Below are 21469 nucleotides of genomic sequence, written 5' to 3'. Positions count from 1 at the left end.
TTAACAACAAGTGTGTTGTGAGTGTGTGTTAACGAGTGTGTTGTGAGTGTGTGTTAACAAGAGTGTTGTGAGTATGTGTTAACGAGTTTGTTGTGAGTGTGTGTTAACGAGTGTGTTGTGAGTGTGTGTTAACAAGTGTGTTGTGAGTTTGTGTTAACAAGTGTGTTGTGAGTGTGTGTTAACGAGTGTGTTGTGAGTGTGTGTTGACGAATGTGTTGTGAGTGTGTTAACGAGTGTGTTGTGAGTGTGTGTTAACGAGTGTGTTGTGAGTGTGTGTTAACGAGTGTGTTGTGAGTGTGTTAACGAGTGTGTTGTGAGTGTGTGTTAACTAGTGTGTTGTGAGTGTGTTAACGAGTGTGTTGTGAGTGTGCGTTAACAAGTGTGTTGTGTGTGTTAACGAGTGTGTTTTGAGTGTGTTAACAAGTGTGTTGTGAGTGTGTTAACAAGTGTGTTGTGAGTGTGTGTTAACGAGTGTGTTGTGAGTATGTGTTAACGAGTGTGTTGTGAGGGTGTGTTAACAAGTGTGTTGTGAGTGTGTGTTAACAAGTGTTTTGTGAGTGTGTGTTAACGAGTGTGTTGTGAGTATGTGTTAACGAGTGTGTTGTGAGGGTGTGTTAACAAGTGTGTTGTGAGTGTGTGTTAACAAGTGTGTTGTGAGTGTGTGTTAACGAGTGTGTTGTGAGTATGTATTAACGAGTGTTTTGTGAGGTTGTGTTAACAAGTGTGTTGTGAGTGTGTTAAGTGTTTTGTGAGTGTGTGTTAACAACAAGTGTGTTGTGAGTATGTGTTAACAACAAGTGTGTTGTGAGTGTGTGTGTTAGCAACAAGTGTGTTGTGAGTGTGTTAACAACAAGTGTTGTGAGTGTGTTAGCAACAAGTGTGTTGTGAGTGTGTGTTAACAAGTGTGTTGTGAGTGTGTTAACATTGCAAGAGGAAAAATTCACATTACACAGAAACAGAAATATGAAAAAGGAGCCTAACATACAGTGATTATTAAGTCTTTCTTTACCACAGGTAACAAACGAGGAAGTACAGAGGTGTCCACCATGGTCCACCTGTCCAGGGTCGTCACTGTCCTGGGTGAGTACAATGGTCCTGAGGGCCCTGGGGTGAATATGGCCATTTTAAATACTAATGCAATTTACAGATTTTAGTCACTGGCGTTGACCCCAAACATATTAGTACGTGGTGTTGACCTTACACGTGTTAGTACAAGGTCTTGACCCCAAAATGTTAATGGTCTTGACCTCACAAGTGTTAAAGATCTTGATCCCAAAATGTTAGTGGTCTTGACCTCACATGTGTTAGTACAAGGTCTTGACCCCAAACATGGTAGTGGTCTTGACCTCACACATGTTAGTACAAGGTCTTGACTTCACATACGTTAGTGGTCTTGACCTCAGACATGTTAGTACAAGGTCTTGACTTCACACATGTTAGTGGTCTTGACCTCAGACATGTTAGTGGCCTTAACCCCAAACACGTTAGTACGTGGTCATGGCCTAACACGTGTTAGTAGTCTTGACCTTAAACATGTTAGTGCAAAGTCTTGACCTCACATTTGTTAGTGGTCTTGACCTCACATGTTAATGGTCTTGACCTCACATGTGAGGTCATGGCCTAACACGTGTTAGTAGTCTTGACCTTAAACATGTTAGTGCAAGGTCTTGACCTCACATTTGTTAGTGGTCTTGACCTCACATGTTAATGGTCTTGACCTCACATGTTAATGGTCTTGATCTCACACATGTTAGTGGTCTTGGCCTCACACGCTAGTCGTCTTGACTTCGCGCATGTAAGAGGTCTTGACCACAAAAATGTTAGTACAAGGTCTTGACCTCACACATGTTAATGGCCTTGACCTCACACATGTTAGTACAAGGTCTTGACCTCACACATGTTAGTGGTCTTGACCTTACACATGTTAGTGGTCTTGACTTCACACATGTTAGTGGTCTTGACCTCACACGTTAGTACAAGGTCTTGACCTCACACATGTTAGTGGTCTTGACCTTACACATGTTAGTGGTCTTGACCTCACACATGTTAGTGGTCTTGACTTCACACATGTTAGTGGTCTTGACCCCACACATGTTAGTGGTCTTGACCTCACACGTTAGTACAAGGTCTTGACCTCACACATGTTAGTTGTCTTGACCTCACACAGTGGTCTTAACCTCACACATGTTAGTGGTCTTGACCTCACACATGTTAGTGGTCTTGACCTCACACATGTTAGTGGTCTTGACTTCACACATGTTAGTGGTCTTGACCCCACACATGTTAGTGGTCTTGACCTCACACGTTAGTACAAGGTCTTGACCTCACACATATTAGTGGCCTTGACCTCACACATGTTAGTGGTCTTGACCTCATACATGTTAGTGGTCTTGAACTCACACATGTTAGTGGTCTTGACCTCACACATGTTGGTAGTCTTGACTTCACACATGGTAGTGGTCTTGACCTCACATGTTAGTGGTCTTGAACTCACACATGTTAGTGGTCTTGACCTCACACATGTTAGTAGTCTTGACTTCACACATGTTAGTGGTCTTGACCTCACACATGTTAGTGGTCTTAACCTGACACACATGTTAGTGGTCTTAACCTCACACATGTTAGTGGTCTTGACCTCACACATGTTAGTGATCTTGACCTCACACATGTTAGTGGTCCTAACCTCACACATGTTAGTGGTCTTGACCTCACACATGTTAGTGGTCTTGACCTCACACATGTTAGTGGTCTTGACCTCACACATGTTAGTGATCTTGACCTCACACATGTTAATGGTCTTAACCTCACACATGTTAGTGGTCTTGACCTCACACATGTTAGTGGTCTTGACCTCACACATGTTAGTGGTCTTAACCTCACACATGTTAGTGGTCTTAACCTGACACACATGTTAGTGGTCTTAACCTCACACATGTTAGTGGTCTTGACCTCACACATGTTAGTGATCTTGACCTCACACATGTTAATGGTCTTAACCTCACACATGTTAGTGGTCTTTACCTCACACATGTTAGTGGTCTTGACCTCACACATGTTAGCGGTCTTGACCTCACACATGTTAGTGGTTTGAATTCACACATGTTAGTGGTCTTGACCTCACACATGTTAGTGGTCTTGACCTCACACATGTTAGTGGTCTTGACCTCACACATGTTAGTGGTCTTGACCTCACACATGTTAGTGGTTTTGACATCACACATAGTAGTGGTCTTGACCTTACACATGGTAGTGGTCTTAACCTCACACATGTTAGTGGTCTTGACCTCACACATGTTAGTAATCTTGACCTCACACATGTTAGTGGTCTTGACCTCACACATGTTAGTGGTCTTGACCTCACATGTTAGTGGTCTTGACATCACACATGTTAGTGGCCTTGACCTCACATGTTAGTGATCTTGACCTCACACATGTTAGTGGTCTTGACCTCACACGTTAGTGGTCTTAACCTCACACATTAACGTTAGTGGTCTTGGCGTCATACATGTTAGTGGTCTTGACCTCACACATGTTAATGGTCTTAACCTCACATGTTAGTGGTCCTAACCTCATACATGTTAGTGGTCTTAACCTCACATGTTAGTGGTCTTGACTTCACACATGTTAGTGGTCTTGACCTCACACATGTTAGTGGTCTTGACCTCACACATGTTAGTGGTCTTGACCTCACACATGTTAGTGGTCTTGACTTCACACATGTTAGTGGTCTTAACCTCACACATGTTAGTGGTCTTAACCTCACACATGTTAGTGGTCTTAACCTCACACATGTTAGTGGTCTTGACTTCACACGTGTTAGTGGTCTTAACCTCACACATGTTAGTGGTCTTAGCCTCACACATGTTAGTGGTCTTAACCTCACACATGTTAGTGGTCTTAACCTCACACATGTTAGTGGTCTTAACCTCACACATGTTAGTGTTCTTGACTTCACACATGTTAGTGGTCTTGACCTCACACATGTTAGTGGTCTTGACTTCACACATGTTAGATGTCTTGACCTCACACATGTTAGTGGTCTTGACCTCACACATGTTAATGGTCTTAACCTCACATGTTAGTGGTCCTAACCTCATACATGTTAGTGGTCTTGACTTCACACATGTTAATGGTCTTAACTCCACTAATATTTGTCAGTTGCGTCAACTGTATCATGACTGTGTCCTGAATATCTCTGGTGTCAACAGCGACGGTGGTGGTTGTGGTGGTGTCAGGGAAGTGCCTCACCTTCAAGGACCTCCAGTTGTCCCAGGTCAACCCGTATAGGTAAGTACTTCAAATGTATTTATTATGTCTTCCTAATTACTTGTATATACTGTTGTTTTGTGGTTCTCATATACTGTTATTTACTGATTGTTGGTGCTGTCTGTTGCTTCTTTACTGTTGGTTATGCTGTCTGTTGTTTTTTTACTGGTGGTGGTGCTGTCGGTTGCTTCTTTACTGTTGGTGATGCTGTCTGTTGTTTTTTTACTGGTGGTGGTGCTGCCGGTTGCTTCTTTACTGTTGGTGATGCTGTCTGTTTATTTTTTTTACTGCTGGTGATGCTGTCTGTTGATTTGTTCTTCACTGATGGTGATACTGTCTGTTGATTGGTTCTTCACTGCTGCTGGTGCTGTCTGTTGATTGGTTCTTCACTGATGGTGGTGCTGTCTGTTGATTGGTTCTTCACTGATGGTGGTGCTGTCTGTTGATTGGTTCTTCACTGCTGCTGGTGCTGTCTGTTGATTGGTTCTTCACTGATGGTGGTGCTCTCTGTTGATTGGTTATTCACTGCTGCTGGTGCTGTCTGTTGATTGGTTCTTCACTGATAGTGGTGCTGTCTGTTGATTGGTTCTTCACTGCTGCTGGTGCTGTCTGTTGATTGGTTCTTCACTGATGGTGGTGCTCTCTGTTGATTGGTTATTCACTGCTGCTGGTGCTGTCTGTTGATTGGTTCTTCACTGATAGTGGTGTTGTCTGTTGATTGGTTCGTCACTGCTGGTGGTGCTCTCTGTTGATTGGTTCGTCACTGCTGGTGGTGCTGTCTGTTGATTGGTTCGTCACTGCTGGTGGTGCTGTCTGTTGATTGGTTCGTCACTGCTGGTGGTGTTGTCTGTTGATTGGTTCGTCACTGCTGGTGGTGTTGTCTGTTGATTTGTTCGTCACTGCTGGTGGTGCTGTCTGTTGATTGGTTCTTCCTGCTGCTGGGACTGTCTGTTGATTGGTTCTTCACTGCTGTTGGTGCTGTGTGTTTATTGGTTCTTCACTGCTGGTGGTGCTGTCTGTTGATTGGTTCGTCACTGTTGGTGGTGTTGTCTATTGATTGGTTCGTCACTGCTGTTGGTGCTGTCTGTTGATTGGTTCGTCACTGTTGGTGGTGTTGTCTGTTGATTGGTTCGTCACTGTTGGTGGTGCTGCCTGTTGATTGGTTCGTCACTGTTGGTGGTGTTGTCTGTTGATTGGTTCGTCACTGTTGGTGGTGCTGTCTGTTGATTGGTTCGTCACTGTTGGTGGTGCTGTCTGTTGATTGGTTCGTCACTGTTGGTGGTGCTGCCTGTTGATTGGTTCGTCACTGTTGGTGGTGTTGTCTGTTGATTGGTTCGTCACTGCTAGAGGGACTAGTACCAAACTTGCACACGAAAATCACTCACAACGAAAACAAAAAACTCAGCAGACGATGCAACATCCTCCCAATGAAAAGCAGGGGTGTCACTAGCACGTTAAGAGACAATACAATAAGTGTCAGGGGCCCGAGACTGTTCAACTGCCTCCCAGCATACATAAGGGGGATTACCAATAGACCCCTGGCAGTCTTCAAGCTGGCACTGGACAAACACCTAAAGTCGGTACCTGACCAGCCGGGCTGTGGCTCGTACGTCGGATTGCGTGCAGCTAGCAGTAGCAGCCTGGTTGATCAGGCTCTGATCCACCATGAAGCCTGGTCACAGACCGGGTCGCGGGGGCGTTGATCCTCGGAACTCTCTCCAGGTAAACTCCAGGTGTTGTCTGTTGATTGGATCATCATTGCTGCTGCTGCTGCTGTCTGTTGATTGGTTCTTCACTGCTACTGGTGCTGTCTGTTGATTGGTTCGTCACTTTTGATGGTGTTGTCTGTTGATTGTCACTGTTGGTGGTATTGTCTGTTGATTGGTTCTTCACTGCTGGTGGTGCTGTCTGTTGATTGGTTCTTCAATGATGGTGGTGCTGTCTGTTGATTGGTTCGTCACTGCTGCTGGTGCTGTCTGTTGATTGTCACTGTTGGTGGTATTGTCTGTTGATTGGTTCTTCACTGCTGGTGGTGCTGTATGTTGATTGGTTCTTCACTGATGGTAGTACAGTCTCTTGATTGGTTCTTCATTGCTGCTGCTGCTGCTGTCTGTTGATTGGTTCGTCACTGCTACTGGTGCCGTCTGTTGATTGGTTCGTCACTTTTGGTGGTGCTATCTGTTGATTGGTTCGTCACTGCAGGTGGTGCTGTCTGTTGATTGATTCTTCAATGATGGTGGTGCTGTCTGTTGATTGGTTCGTCACTGCTGCTGGTGCTGTCTGTTGATTGTCACTGTTGGTGGTATTGTCTGTTGATTGGTTCTTCACTGCTGGTGGTACTGTCTGTCGATTGGTTTTTCATTGCTGCTGGTGCTGTCTGTTGATTGGTTCTTCACTGATGGTGGTGCTGTCTGTCGATTGGTTCTTCAAAGGCTGATGGTGCTGTCTATTGGTTGGTTCTTCACTGCTGTTGGTGCTGTCTGTTGGACTTCAATTTAACATGGTTAGTATACATATTTAAAGCAGGTATCTGTCAGCATTATATACATATCAACATATATATCACTAACATGTTATATACACGTTAAATTACAAGCACATCTGCAGCCGTATGTTAAATATTACTCTGTTATTGCAGGTGTGAGAGAGAGTGTTTGATGATGCCACTTGGTACTGGTACCCCTCCAGTGTATGGTACTGAGCTATACCACGAGGTGAGTTTATTGTTCTGTAAGTGTACCGTAGTGTGTGTGTACTGTGATGTGGGTGTATTGCATGTGAGTGTATTGTAGTGTGGGTATACCTTGATTTAGATGTATTATGATGTGGATGTACTATGATATAAATGTGCTAGGAAGTGAGTGTACCGTGACGTGGTTGTATCATGATGTGAGTGCACTGTAGTGAGTGTACCATGATCTGAAAGTATTGGAGTGTAAGTGCACTGTAGTGAGTGTACCATGATCTGAAAGTATTGGAGTGTAAGTGCACTGTAAAGTAAATTTCTGTGAAGAATGGTTTACAGTCGGTGCAGTAAATGCGACATTATTGACATACTTTATAGAAAACCCCTAGTTATACAGAGCTTCAAGAATGGAAGATATACGACACTTCCCCAGCGGGTAGCCAGTGCCGGGGTAACCTACTGGACGCATTATGTTGTACCTCTCCAATCTTTTGGCTACCACCCACATAATAATAATAATAATAATAATAATAATAATAATAATATATTTATTTATTTCTACAAGAACATGTACAAGGTATACAGACCGTAGCTGACATCAATGATATACTACTATATAGAAAGCAACTTGTTATGCAGAGCATTTCGGGCAAATTAGGTCAGTTTTGTCCCAGGATGCGACCCTTACCAGTCAACTAACACCCAGGTACCCATTTTACTAATGAGCGAACAGGGACAACAGATATAAGGAAGTACTCTCAATGTTTCTACCCTTGCCGGTATCAATCGCATCTGCTAGAAAAATGACAGGATGGATAATGAGAACCTTCAAAACTAGGGAGGCCAAGCCCATGATGACACTCTTCAGGTCACTTGTTCTATCTAGGCTGGAATATTGCTGCACACTAACAGCACCTTTCAAGGCAGGTGAAATTGCTGACCTAGAAAATGTACAGAGAACCTTCACGGCGCGCATAACAGAGATAAAACACCTCAATTACTGGGAGCGCTTGAGGTTCCTAAAACTGTATTCCCTGGAACGCAGGCGGGAGAGATACATGATTATATACACTTGGAAAATCCTAGAGGGACTAGTACCGAACTTGCACACGAAAATCACTCACTACGAAAGCAAAAGACTTGGCAGACGATGCAACATCCCCCCAATGAAAAGCAGGGGTGTCACTAGCACGTTAAGAGACCATACAATAAGTGTCAGGGGCCCGAGACTGTTCAACTGCCTCCCAGCATACATAAGGGGGATTACCAACAGACCCCTGGCAGTCTTCAAGCTGGCACTGGACAAGCACCTAAAGTCGGTTCCTGACCAGCCGGGCTGTGGCTCGTACGTTGGTTTGAGTGCAGCCAGCAGCAACAGCCTGGTTGATTAGGCTCTGGTCCACCAGGAGGCCTGGTCACAGACTGGGCCGCGGGGGCGTTGACCCCCAGAACTCTCTCCAGGTAAACTCCAGGTAATCGAACCCGGAGCCTCTGAGTGTGAAGCGAGAGCTTTGCCTACCAGGCCACGAGCCATACCCCATGGGTATGGGGTGTATAATAAAGCTGAACCTCTCAAGAACAAAACCGGGGCCATGACAACACCCGCTAATCATAACCATTATCATCATTTCAGACAGTCTTAAATTAACTTACATCTACTTATAACACGTAACTACCAGTGGAATTTTTGTGAGAAGAGTTTATTAGACGTTTGAGTTACACATCGGCTTTTAACCTTTGTGATAGTTGTTACTGTTATTCGAATGTAAATATGGATACTACTGTAAATTTTAGTATTATAGCCCAGGATAACACAAGAGATTACACTCTTTACTAACATCACTCAGTATACTCAGTCCTGCCAGTTTACTAACATCACTCAGTATACTCAGTCCTGCCAGTTTACTAACATCACTCAGTATACTCAGTCCTGCCAGTTTACTAACATCACTCAGTATACTCGGTCCTGCCAGTTTACTAACATCACTCAGTATACTCAGTCCTGCCAGTTTACTAACATCACTCAGTATACTCAGTCCTGCCAGTTTACTAACATCACTCAGTATACTCAGTCCTGCCAGTTTACTAACATCACTCAGTATACTCAGTCCTGCCAGTTTACTAACATCACTCAGTATACTCAGTCCAGCCAGTTTACTAACATCACTCAGTATACTCAGTCCTGCCACAGTCCTGCCAGTTTACTAACATCACTCAGTATACTCAGTCCTGCCAGTTTACTAACATCACTCAGTATACTCAGTCGTGCCAGTTTACTAACATCACTCAGTATACTCGGTCCTGCCAGTTTACTAACATCACTCAGTATACTCAGTCCTGCCAGTTTACTAACATCACTCAGTATACTCAGTCGTGCCAGTTTACTAACATCACTCAGTATACTCGGTCCTGCCAGTTTACTAACATCACTCAGTATACTCAGCCCTGCCAGTTTACTAACATCACTCAGTATACTCAGTCCTGCCAGTTTACTAACATCACTCAGTATACTCAGCCAGTTTACTAACATCACTCAGTATACTCAGTCCAGCCAGTTTACTAACATCACTCAGTATACTCAGTCCAGCCAGTTTACTAACATCACTCAGTATACTCAGTCCAGCCAGTTTACTAACATCACTCAGTATACTCGGTCCAGCCAGTTTACTAACATCACTCAGTATACTCAGTCCAGCCAGTTTACTAACATCACTCAGTATACTCAGTCCAGCCAGTTTACTAACATCACTCAGTATACTCAGTCCTGCCAGTTTACTAACATCACTCAGTATACTCAGTCCTGCCAGTTTACTAACATCACTCAGTATACTCAGTCCTGCCAGTTTACTAACATCACTCAGTATACTCAGTCCTGCCAGTTTACTAACATCACTCAGTATACAGTCCTGCCAGTTTACTAACATCACTCAGTATACTCGGTCCTGCCAGTTTACTAACATCACTCAGTATACTCAGTCCAGCCAGTTTACTATCATCACTCAGTATACTCAGTCCTGCCAGTTTACTAACATCACTCAGTATACTCAGTCCTGCCAGTTTACTAACATCACTCAGTATACTCAGTCCTGCCAGTTTACTAACATCACTCAGTATACTCAGTCCTGCCAGTTTACTAACATCACTCAGTATACTCAGTCCTGCCAGTTTACTAACATCACTCAGTATACAGTCCTGCCAGTTTACTAACATCACTCAGTATACTCGGTCCTGCCAGTTTACTAACATCACTCAGTATACTCAGTCCTGCCAGTTTACTATCATCACTCAGTATACTCAGTCCTGCCAGTTTACTAACATCACTCAGTATACTCAGTCCAGCCAGTTTACTAACATCACTCAGTATACTCAGTCCTGCCAGTTTACTAACATCACTCAGTATACTCAGTCCTGCCAGTTTACTAACATCACTCAGTATACTCAGTCCTGCCAGTTTACTAACATCACTCGGTATACTCGGTCCTGCCAGTTTACTAACATCACTCAGTATACTCGGTCCTGCCAGTTTACTAACATCACTCAGTATACTCGGTCCTGCCAGTTTACTAACATCACTCAGTATACTCGGTCCTGCCAGTTTACTATCATCACTCAGTATACTCGGTTCTGCCAGTTTACTAACATCACTCAGTATACTCAGTCGTGCCAGTTTACTAACATCACTCAGTATACTCGGTCCTGCCAGTTTACTAACATCACTCAGTATACTCAGTCGTGCCAGTTTACTAACATCACTCAGTATACTCGGTCCTGCCAGTTTACTAACATCACTCAGTATACTCAGTCGTGCCAGTTTACTAACATCACTCAGTATACTCGGTCCTGCCAGTTTACTAACATCACTCAGTATACTCGGTCCTGCCAGTTTACTAACATCACTCAGTATACTCAGTCGTGCCAGTTTACTAACATCACTCAGTATACTCAGTCGTGCCAGTTTACTAACATCACTCAGTATACTCAGTCGTGCCAGTTTACTAACATCACTCAGTATTACTAACATCACTCAGTATACTCAGGTATACTCAGCCAGTTTACTAACATCACTCAGTATACTCGGTCCAGCCAGTTTACTAACATCACTCAGTATACTCAGTCCAGCCAGTTTACTATCATCACTCAGTATACTCAGTCCAGCCAGTTTACTAACATCACTCAGTATACTCAGTCCAGCCAGTTTACTAACATCACTCAGTATACTCAGTCGTGCCAGTTTACTAACATCACTCAGTATACTCAGTCGTGCCAGTTTACTAACATCACTCAGTATACTCAGTCTTGCAAGTTTACACACCAGATGAAAGCACAAACTATGTAATTATAAAATACTAGACTAATTAATGGTCCAAGTCTGACCGAAACGTCATAATTTTCAGTTTCTTATGTGCGGGTTATTTGTATATTATTCCAGTCACGCTATTGTGCTTTTTTTATTCTTCGTTTACACATGGCATGAGAACAATGAATATCCACAAGGCCTCTTTATAGACCTTATGAAAGCTTTTGATACACTAGATTATCACATCCTGCACCATAAACTTAAATATTATGGTATCAGAGGTCATGTAATTGCATAAAGTCCTACCTTGACAACAGACATCAACCAATGCGACCTATCGAGATAGAGGTGCCCCAAGGCGGTATTCTTGGCCCTCTGCTTTTCCTCATATACAGCAATGATTTTCCAAATGCATCTTACTAATTTAAACCTGTTGTGTTTGCTGCCGACACAACTTTTGTCATCTCCCACTCAAATCCGAATTTCCTCAATAACACTGTTAATTATAAGCTCATAGACTAGGATGACAACTAATAAACTCTCTCTTAACATTGACCACACTTTCTACATGATGTTTGGAAACAGAGCTGCTGAGGTCCAACTAAATATTATAATTAATGGTTCTCCCATTGTAAGACAATATGAAGGAAAATTCTTAGTCGACTAGATTCTTCATGAAATTCAACACCCACATTCAGCACAGCAAAAACAGTACTAAACTAATCTGACATCCTCTCAAAGGTACGTTATTATGTACCTCAAACAACATCACTTGCATTATACTGCTCTCTGATCTATCCCTAACTCATCTATGCTTTTTATTCCTGGGAATCCAGGCCTCACGGTGGATCAGGGCCTGGTCAACCCGACTATTACTGCTGGCCACATATAAACCAAAGTACAAAACACAGCCCGGCTGGTCAGGTACTGACATTAGTGTCTGTCCAGCTCCCTCTTGAAGACAGCCATGGGTCTATTGGTTATCCCTCTTATGTATGCTGAGAGGCAATTGAACTGTCTTAGGCCTCTGACAAGGGGATTATTTTCCAGTAAAATAGAAATAAAGATTATTATTATTATTATTATTATTATTATTATTATTATTAAAGTAGGTGTTAAACAGGGATTTGTGATATCACTAAGGTTATTTAACAAATAAAATATCTTAAAACACAGGTGTTAAAACTAGACATACTGACATTTTTGAATGAAGCATTGTAGTGAAACATTTAATTTGTCTAACTATTAAATGTATGTGACAGCAAAATCCAAAAATTTTGATGCCCGGTTAATCAAGAATTTTTATTTATTTTTTAAATTTATTGTAATTAGTGTAACAAGATGTAATTATAGTGTTGTCCAAAATTTGGTTGTTTTTCTTAGAGTGTGGATAGTTTGTTGACATTAATGGTAATGTTTGCAAATAGTAGGGTAGAAAAATATTTTTTATAGCTAATCACATAAAAATAATGGGTTCCGTATTTTTATTATTATGTTATTCACAAAACTTCTTTCATGGGTTCCATATTTTTATTATTATGTTACTGAATGGGCTGGGCTACGGGTAGGACTAGCATCTTCAACAGTTTGTATCACCTGTCTGTCTACTTCTAGAGTTCTGAGATATGCCTGTCAGCGCTTCATATGGGTGCTGTCCCTGTCACTGGAGGAACCTTCCAGATTACCAAACAACAACAACAACGAACAAGTAATGTTATCGGCTCCGTCTTAAACAGGATTTCTTCAACGAACAAGTAAGTTACAGATGTTCCCGTGTAATTTAGTAGAGGAAAGTAGAAGACTGACTGTGATGAGATGTCAGGTAAGATAAGATTCTGCTCGGATATTTAACCCCGGAGATAACCTAAGAAATTTAGCGCATCATTGTGGGACTGTTTGCCTTATTTTCCATTGGGTCCTTCAGTCTTGTCGCTGTAGGATGTGACCCACACTAATCGACTAACACCCATGTACCTGCTTGCTTGCTAGGTGAACGGGAACAGCAGGTGTAAGGTAACTTTCCCAGTGTTTCCACCGGCCGGGTACTGAACCACGGACCCTCAGTGTGTGAGGTGAGAGCGTTGCCTACCAGGCCACGGGACACTGATGAGAGTAGGTGGTAGGTTGAGAGAATATTTGCCAGGCAGAGAGGAACAATTAATTACATTGTCTGACTAGAAAGTGACAGGTAAAGACAGGATAGTCTTTAGTGAGGATGGATTAAATAAGCGAGTTTTCATATGGGAAGGGATAGGTAGAAGGACAGTACATGGCTAGATACAAACAATAAGACAGTATCCTTCGCCCTCCTGAGAATAGAAAGTGAGACAGTCCTTAGCCAGGAAGGAACAATTTACTAGCAAAAAAAAAAAAGATTGGTGAAGGATTATCTTAGGTCAGAGGAAAAGTGCTCAGTTAGTGGATGGCAGTGTTCAGGTAGTGGATGACAGTGTTCAGTTAGTGGATGGCAGTGTTCAGGTAGTGGATGACAGTGTTCAGTTAGTGGATGGCAGTGTTCAGGTAGTGGATGGCAGTGTTCAGTTAGGGGATGGCAGTGTTCAGGTAGTGGATGACAGTGTTCAGTTAGTGGATGGCAGTGTTCAGGTAGTGGATGGCAGTGTTCAGGTAGTGGATGGCAGTGTTCAGGTAGTGGATGGCAGTGTTCAGTTAGTGGATGCCAGTGTTCAGGTAGTGGATGGCAGTGTTCAGGTAGTGGATGGCAGTGTTCAGGTAGTGGATGGCAGTGTTCAGGTAGTGGATGGCAGTGTTCAGGTAGTGGATGACAGTGTTCAGTTAGTGGATGGCAGTGTTCAGTTAGTGGATGGCTGTGTTCAGGTAGTGGATGGCAGTGTTCAGTTAGTGGATGGCAGTGTTCAGGTAGTGGATGGCAGTGTTCAGGTAGTGGATGGCAGTGTTCAGGTAGTGGATGGCAGTGTTCAGGTAGTGGATGACAGTGTTCAGTTAGTGGATGGCAGTGTTCAGGTAGTGGATGGCAGTGTTCAGGTAGTGGATGGCAGTGTTCAGGTAGTGGATGACAGTGTTCAGTTAGTGGATGGCAGTGTTCAGGTAGTGGATGGCAGTGTTCAGTTAGTGGATGGCAGTGTTCAGGTAGTGGAAGGCAGTGTTCAGGTAATGGATGGTAGTGTTCAGTTAGTGGATGGCAGTGTTCAGGTAGTGGATGGCAGTGTTCAGTTAGTGGATGGCAGTGTTCAGGTAGTGGATGGCAGTGTTCAGTTAGTGGATGGCAGTGTTCAGGTAGTGGATGGCAGTGTTTAGGTAGTGGATGGCAGTGCTCAGGTAGTGGATGGCAGTGTTCAGGTAGTTGATGGCAGTGTTCAGGTAGTGGATGGCAGTGTTCAGGTAGTGGATGGCAGTGTTCAGTTAGTGGATGGCAGTGTTCAGGTAGTGGATGGCAGTGTTCAGGTAGTGGATGGCAGTGTTCAGGTAGTGGATGGCAGTGTTCAGTTAGTGGATGGCAGTGGTCAATTAGTGGATGGCAGTGTTCAGGTAGTGGATGGCAGTGTTCAGTTAGTGGATGGCAGTGTTCAGGTAGTGGATGGCAGTGTTCAGTTAGTGGATGGCAGTGTTCAGGTAGTGGATGGCAGTGTTCAGTTAGTGGATGGCAGTGTTCAGGTAGTGGATGGCAGTGTTCAGTTAGTGGATGGCAGTGTTCAGGTAGTGGATGGCAGTGTTCAGTTAGTGGATGGCAGTGTTCAGTTAGTGGATGGCAGTGTTCAGTTAGTGGATGGAAGTGTTCAGTTAGTGGATGACAGTGTTCAGTTAGTGGATGACAGTGTTCAGGTAGTGGATGACAGTGTTCAGGTAATGGATGGCAGTGCTCAGTTAGTGGATGGCAGTGTTCAGTTAGTGATGGCAGTGTTCAGTTAGTGGAAGGCAGTGTTCATTTAGTGGATGGCAGTGTTCAGTTAGTGGATGGCAGTGTTCAGGTAGTGGATGGCAGTGTTCAGTTAGTGGATGGCAGTGTTCAGGTAGTGGATGGCAGTGTTCAGTTAGTGATGGCAGTGTTCAGTTAGTGGATGGCAGTGTTCAGTTAGTGGGCGGCAGTGTTCAGTTAGTGGATGGCAGTGTTCAGTTAGTGATGGCAGTGTTCAGTTAGTGGATGGCAGTGTTCAGTTAGTGGATGGCAATGTTCAGTTAGTGATGGCAGTGTTCAGTTAGTGGATGGCAGTGTTCAGTTAGTGGATGGCAGTGTTCAGTTAGTGAATGGCAGTGTTCAGTTAGTGGATGGCAGTGTTCAGTTAGTGATGGCAGTGTTCAGTTAGTGGATAGCAGTGTTCAGTTAGTGGATGGCAGTGTTCAGTTAGTGGATGGCAGTGTTCAGTTAGTGGATGGCAGTGTTCAGTTAGTGATGGCAGTGTTCAGTTAGTGGATGGCAGTGTTCAGTTAGTGGATGGCAGTGTTCAGTTAGTGATGGCAGTGTTCAGTTAGTGGATGGCAGTGTTCAGGTAGTGGATAGCAGTGTTCAGTTAGTGGATGGCAGTGTTCAGGTAGTGGATGGCAGTGTTCAGGTAGTGGATGGCAGTGTTCAGTTAGTGGATGGCAGTGTTCAGTTAGTGGATGGCAGTGTTCAGGTAGTGGAGGGCAGTGTTCAGTTAGTGGATGGCAGTGTTCAGTTAGTGGATGGCAGTGTTCAGTTAGTGGATGGCAGTGTTCAGTTAGTGGATGGCAGTGTTCAGTTAGTGGATGGCAGTGTTCAGTTAGTGGATGGCAGTGTTCAGTTAGTGATCGCAGTGTTCAGTTAGTGATGGCAGTGTTCAGTTAGTGGATGCAGTGTTCAGTTAGTGGATGGCAGTGTTCAGGTAGTGGATGGCAGTGTTCAGTTAGTGATGGCAGTGTTCAGTTAGTGGATGGCAGTGTTCAGTTAGTGATGGCAGTGTTCAGTTAGTGGATGGCAGTGTTCAGTTAGTGGATGCAGTGTTCAGTTAGTGGATGGCAGTGTTCAGGTAGTGGATGGCAGTGTTCAGTTAGTGATGGCAGTGTTCAGTTAGTGGATGGCAGTGTTCAGTTAGTGATGGCAGTGTTCAGTTAGTGGATGGCAGTGTTCAGTTAGTGATGGCAGTGTTCAGTTAGTGGATGGCAGTGTTCAGTTAGTGATGGCAGTGTTCAGTTAGTGGATGGCAGTGTTCAGTTAGTGATGGCAGTGTTCAGTTAGTGGACGGCAGTGTTCAGTTAGTGATGGCAGTGTTCAGTTAGTGGATGGCAGTGTTCAGTTAGTGATGGCAGTGTTCAGTTAGTGATGGCAGTGTTCAGTTAGTGTGTGGCAGTGTTCAGTTAGTGGATGGCAGTGTTCAGTTAGTGGATGGCAGTGTTCAGTTAGTGATGGCAGTGTTCAGTTAGTGATGGCAGTGTTCAGTTAGTGATGGCAGTGTTCAGTTAGTGATGGCAGTGTTCAGTTAGTGATGGCAGTGTTCAGTTAGTGGATGGCAGTGTTCAGTTAGTGATGGCACTGTTCAGTTAGTGGATGGCAGTGTTCAGTTAGTGATGGCAGTGTTCAGTTAGTGGATGGCAGTGTTCAGGTAGTGGATGGCAGTGTTCAGTTAGTGGATGGCAGTGTTCAATTAGTGATGGCAGTGTTCAGTTAGTGGATGGCAGTGTTCAGTTAGTGATGGCAGTGTTCAGTTAGTGGATGGCAGTGTTCAGGTAGTGGATGGCAGTGTTCAGTTAGTGATGGCAGTGTTCAGTTAGTGATGGCAGTGTTCAGTTAGTGGATGGCAGTGTTCAGTTAGTGGATGGCAGTGTTCAGTTAGTGGATGGCAGTGTTCAGGTAGTGGATGGCAGTGTTCAGTTAGTGATGACAGTGTTCAGTTAGTGGATGGCAGTGTTCAGGTAGTGGATGGCAGTGTTCAGTTAGTGATGGCAGTGTTCAGTTAGTGATGGCAGTGTTCAGTTAGTGATGGCAGTGTTCAGTTAGTGGATGGCAGTGTTCAGTTAGTGGATGGCAGTGTTCAGTTAGTGATGGCAGTGTTCAGTTAGTGGATGGCAGTGTTCAGTTAGTGATGGCAGTGTTCAGTTAGTGATGGCAGTGTTCAGTTAGTGATGGCAGTGTTCAGTTAGTGATGGCAGTGTTCAGTTAGTGGATGGCAGTGTTCAGTTAGTGGATGGCAGTGTTCAGTTAGTGGATGGCAGTGTTCAGTTAGTGGATGGCAGTGTTCAGTTAGTGATGGCAGTGTTCAGTTAGTGATGGCAGTGTTCAGTTAGTGATGGCAGTGTTCAGTTAGTGATGGCAGTCTTCAGTTAGTGATGGCAGTGTTCAGTTAGTGGATGGCAGTGTTCAGTTAGTGATGGCAGTGTTCAGTTAGTGATGGCAGTGTTCAGTTAGTGGATGGCAGTGTTCAGTTAGTGATGGCAGTGTTCAGTTAGTGGATGGCAGTGTTCAGTTAGTGATGGCAGTGTTCAGTTAGTGATGGCAGTGTTCAGTTAGTGGATGGCAGTGTTCAGGTAGTGGATGGCAGTGTTCAGTTAGTGGATGGCAGTGTTCAGTTAGTGGATGGCAGTGTTCAGTTAGTGATGGCAGTGTTCAGTTAGTGATGGCAGTGTTCAGTTAGTGATGGCAGTGTTCAGTTAGTGATGGCAGTGTTCAGTTAGTGATGGCAGTGTTCAGTTAGTGGATGGCAGTGTTCAGTTAGTGGATGGCAGTGTTCAGTTAGTGGATGGCAGTGTTCAGTTAGTGGATGGCAGTGTTCAGTTAGTGATGGCAGTGTTCAGTTAGTGATGGCAGTGTTCAGTTAGTGATGGCAGTGTTCAGTTAGTGATGGCAGTGTTCAGTTAGTGGATGGCAGTGTTCAGTTAGTGATGGCAGTGTTCAGTTAGTGATGGCAGTGTTCAGTTAGTGATGGCAGTGTTCAGTTAGTGATGGCAGTGTTCAGTTAGTGATGGCAGTGTTCAGTTAGTGATGGCAGTGTTCAGTTAGTGATGGCAGTGTTCAGTTAGTGATGGCAGTGTTCAGTTAGTGATGGCAGTGTTCATTTAGTGATGGCAGTGTTCCGTTAGTGATGGCAGTGTTCAGTTAGTGATGGCAGTGTTCACTCACTAACAGGAGTTAAGTCAGGGACTGATTGTACACTGTTTTGTTTCACCTTTTAACCAGTCTTCTTTCTTGTTACAGGAACGTACAAGCTGGGGAAACTGTGTATAAAATTGTTAAGACAGTCCGGGCTGTCACTCAGGACGGTAAGTATGTCTGTTCCTGGCTGTGACTCATGATGGTAAGTATGTCTGTTCCTGGCTGTCACTCAGGACGGTAAGTATGTCTGTTCCTGGCTGTCACTCAGGATGGTAAGTATGTCTGTTCCTGGCTGTCACTCAGGATGGTAAGTATGTCTGTTCCTGGCTGTCACTCAGGATGGTAAGTATGTCTGTTCCTGGCTGTCACTCAGGATGGTAAGTATGTCTGTTCCTGGCTGTCACTCAGGACGGTAAGTATGTCTGTTCCTGGCTGTCACTCAGGATGGTAAGTATGTCTGTTCCTGGCTGTCACTCAGGACGGTAAGTATGTCTGTTCCTGGCTGTCACTCAGGATGGTAAGTATTTCTCTTCCTGGCTGTCACTCAGGATGGTAAGTACGTATGTTCCTGGCTGTCACTCAGGATGGTAAGTACGTCTGTTCCTGGCTGTCACTCAGGACGGTAAGTATGTCTGTTCCTGGGTGTCACTCAGGATGGTAAGTACGTCTGTTCCTGGCTGTCACTCAGGACGGTAAGTATGTCTGTTCCTGGCTGTCACTCAGGATGGTAAGTATTTCTCTTCCTGGCTGTCACTCAGGATGGTAAGTACGTCTGTTCCTGGCTGTCACTCAGGATGGTAAGTACGTCTGTTCCTGGCTGTCACATAGGAAAGTAAGTACGTCTGTTCCTGGCTGTCATTCACGGTGGTAAGTACGTCTGTTCCTGGCTGTCAGTCAGGATGGTAAGTACGTCTGTTCCTGGCTTTCACTCAGGATGGTAAGTACGTCTGTTCCTGGCTGTCACTCAGGATGGTAAGTACGTCTGTTCCTGGCTGTCACATAGGAAAGTAAGTACGTCTGTTCCTGGCTGTCATTCAGGGTGGTAAGCACGTCTGTTCCTGGCTGTCACTCAGGATGGTAAGTACGTCTGTTCCTGGCTTTCACTCAGTTTGGTAAGTACGTCTGTTCCTGGCTGTCACTCAGGATGGTAAGTACTTCTGTTCCTGGGTGTCACATAGGAAAGTAAGTACGTCTGTTCCTGGCTGTCATTCAGGGTGGTAAGTACGTCTGTTCCTGGCTGTCAGTCAGGATGGTAAGTACGTCTGTTCCTGGCTGTCGCTCAGGATGGTAAGTACGTCTGTTCCTGGCTGTCTCTCAGGATGGTAAGTACGTTTCTTGCTGGCTGTAACATAGGATGGTAAGTACTTCTGTTCCTGGCTGTCACATAGGATAGTAAGTACGTCTGTTCTTGGCTGTTTCTCAGGATGGTAAGTACGTCTGTTCCTGGCTGTCACACAGGATAGTAAGTACGTCTGTTCCTGGCTATTACATAGGATAGTAAGTACGTCTGTTCCTGGCTGTCACATATGATAGTAAGTACGTTTGTTCCTGGCTGTCACATAGGATAGTAAGTACGTCTGTTCCTGGCTGTCACATAGGATAGTAAGTACGTCTGTTCCTGGCTGTCACATAGGATAGTAAGTACGTCTGTTCCTGGCTGTTACATAGGATAGTAAGTACGTCTGTTCCTGGCTGTCACATAGGACAGTAAGTACGTCTGTTCCTGGCTGTCACATAGGATGGTAATACGTCTGTTCCTGGCTGCCACATAGGATAGTAAGTACGTATGTTCCTGGCTGTCACATAGGGTAGTAAGTACGTCTGTTCCTGGCTGTCACATAAGATAGTAAGTACGTCTGTTCCTGGTTGTCACATAGGATAGTAAGAACGTCTGTTCCTGGCTGTCACATAGGATAGTAAGTACGTCTGTTCCTGGCTGTCACATAGGATAGTAAGTACGTCTGTTCCTGGCTGTCACTCAGGATGGTAATACGTCTGTTCCTGGCTGTCACATAGGATAGTAAGTACGTCTGTTCCTGGCTGTCACATAGGGTAGTAAGTACGTCTGTTCCTGGCTGTCACATAAGATAGTAAGTGCGTCTGTTCCTGGTTGTCACAGGATAGTAAGTACGTCTGTTCCTGGCTGTCACATAGGATAGTAAGTACGTCTGTTCCTGGCTGTCACATAGGATAGTAAGTACGCCTGTTCCTGGCTGTCACATAGGATAGTAAGTACGTCTGTTCCTGGCTGTCATATAGGTTAATAAGAACGTCTGTTCCTGGCTGTCACATAGGATAGTAAGAACGTCTGTTCCTGGCTGTCACATAGGATAGTAAGAACCTCTGTTCCTGGCTGACACATAGGATAGTAAGTACGTCTGTTCCTGGCTGTCACATAGGATGGTAAGTACGTCTGTTCCTTGCTGTCACATAGGATAGTAAGAACGTCTGTTCCAGGCTGTCACATACGATAATAAGTACGTCTGTTCCTGGCTGTCACATACGATTATAAGTACGTCTGTTCTTGGCTGTCACATAGCATGGTAAGTACGTCTGTTCTTGGCTGTCACATACTATAGTACGTCTGTTCCTGGCTGTCACATAGGATAGTAAGTATGTCTCTTCCTGGCTGTCACATAGGATAGTAAGTACGTTTGTTCCTGGCTGTCACATAGGATAGTAAGTACGTCTGTTCCTGGCTGTCACATAGGATAGTAAGTACGTCTGTTCCTATCTGCCACATATGATAGTAAGTACGTCTGTTCCTGGCTGTCACATAGGATAGTAAGAACGTCTGTTCCTGGCTGTCACATAGGATAGTAAGTACGTCTGTTTCGGGCTGTCACATAGGATAGTAAGTACGTCTGTTCCTAGCTGTCTCTCAGGATTGTAAGTACGTCTGTTCGTGGCTGTCACTCAGGATGGTAATTACGTCTCTTCCCGGCTGTCACTCAGGATGGTAAGTACGTCTTTTCCCGGCTGTCACTCAAGATGGTAAGTACGTCTGTTCCTGGCTGTCACTCAGGATGGTAAGTACGTCTGTTCCTGGCTGTCACATAGGATAGTAAGTATGTCTGTTCCTGGCTGTCACTCAGGATGGTAAGTACGTCTGTTCCTGGCTGTCACATAGGATAGCAAGTGCGTCTGTTCCTGGCTGTCACTCCGGATGCTAAGTACGTCTGTTCCTGGCTGTCAC

At 44.4% G+C, this 21469-nt stretch overlaps 1 protein-coding gene across 2 annotated transcripts in view; it reads left to right on the top strand.

Moving 5' to 3' along the window:
• LOC128689528 (receptor-type tyrosine-protein phosphatase T-like) overlaps positions 1–21469 on the top strand; it is a 208285-nt gene that overhangs the window by 8947 nt on the left and 177869 nt on the right. Inside the window, exons 3-7 of one of the 2 annotated variants that reach the window (XM_070086130.1) lie at positions 1015–1080; positions 4209–4287; positions 6905–6980; positions 12864–13003; positions 18376–18440. In XM_070086130.1, coding sequence (XP_069942231.1) covers positions 1047–1080; positions 4209–4287; positions 6905–6980; positions 12864–13003; positions 18376–18440 — 394 coding nt within the window. In that variant the 5' untranslated portion in view covers positions 1015–1046. Of the gene's footprint in view, positions 1–1014; positions 1081–4208; positions 4288–6904; positions 6981–12863; positions 13004–18375; positions 18441–18951; positions 18966–21469 lie in introns of those variants that run through there. The other variant, XM_070086131.1, reaches the window with a different exon arrangement.

This window comes from Cherax quadricarinatus, chromosome 18 (genome assembly GCF_038502225.1).
Source record: "Cherax quadricarinatus isolate ZL_2023a chromosome 18, ASM3850222v1, whole genome shotgun sequence".
Lineage (NCBI taxonomy): Eukaryota > Metazoa > Arthropoda > Malacostraca > Decapoda > Parastacidae > Cherax > Cherax quadricarinatus.
The sequence above is the reverse complement of the archived record's forward strand: the minus strand, read 5'-3'. Positions and strand labels throughout refer to the sequence as shown.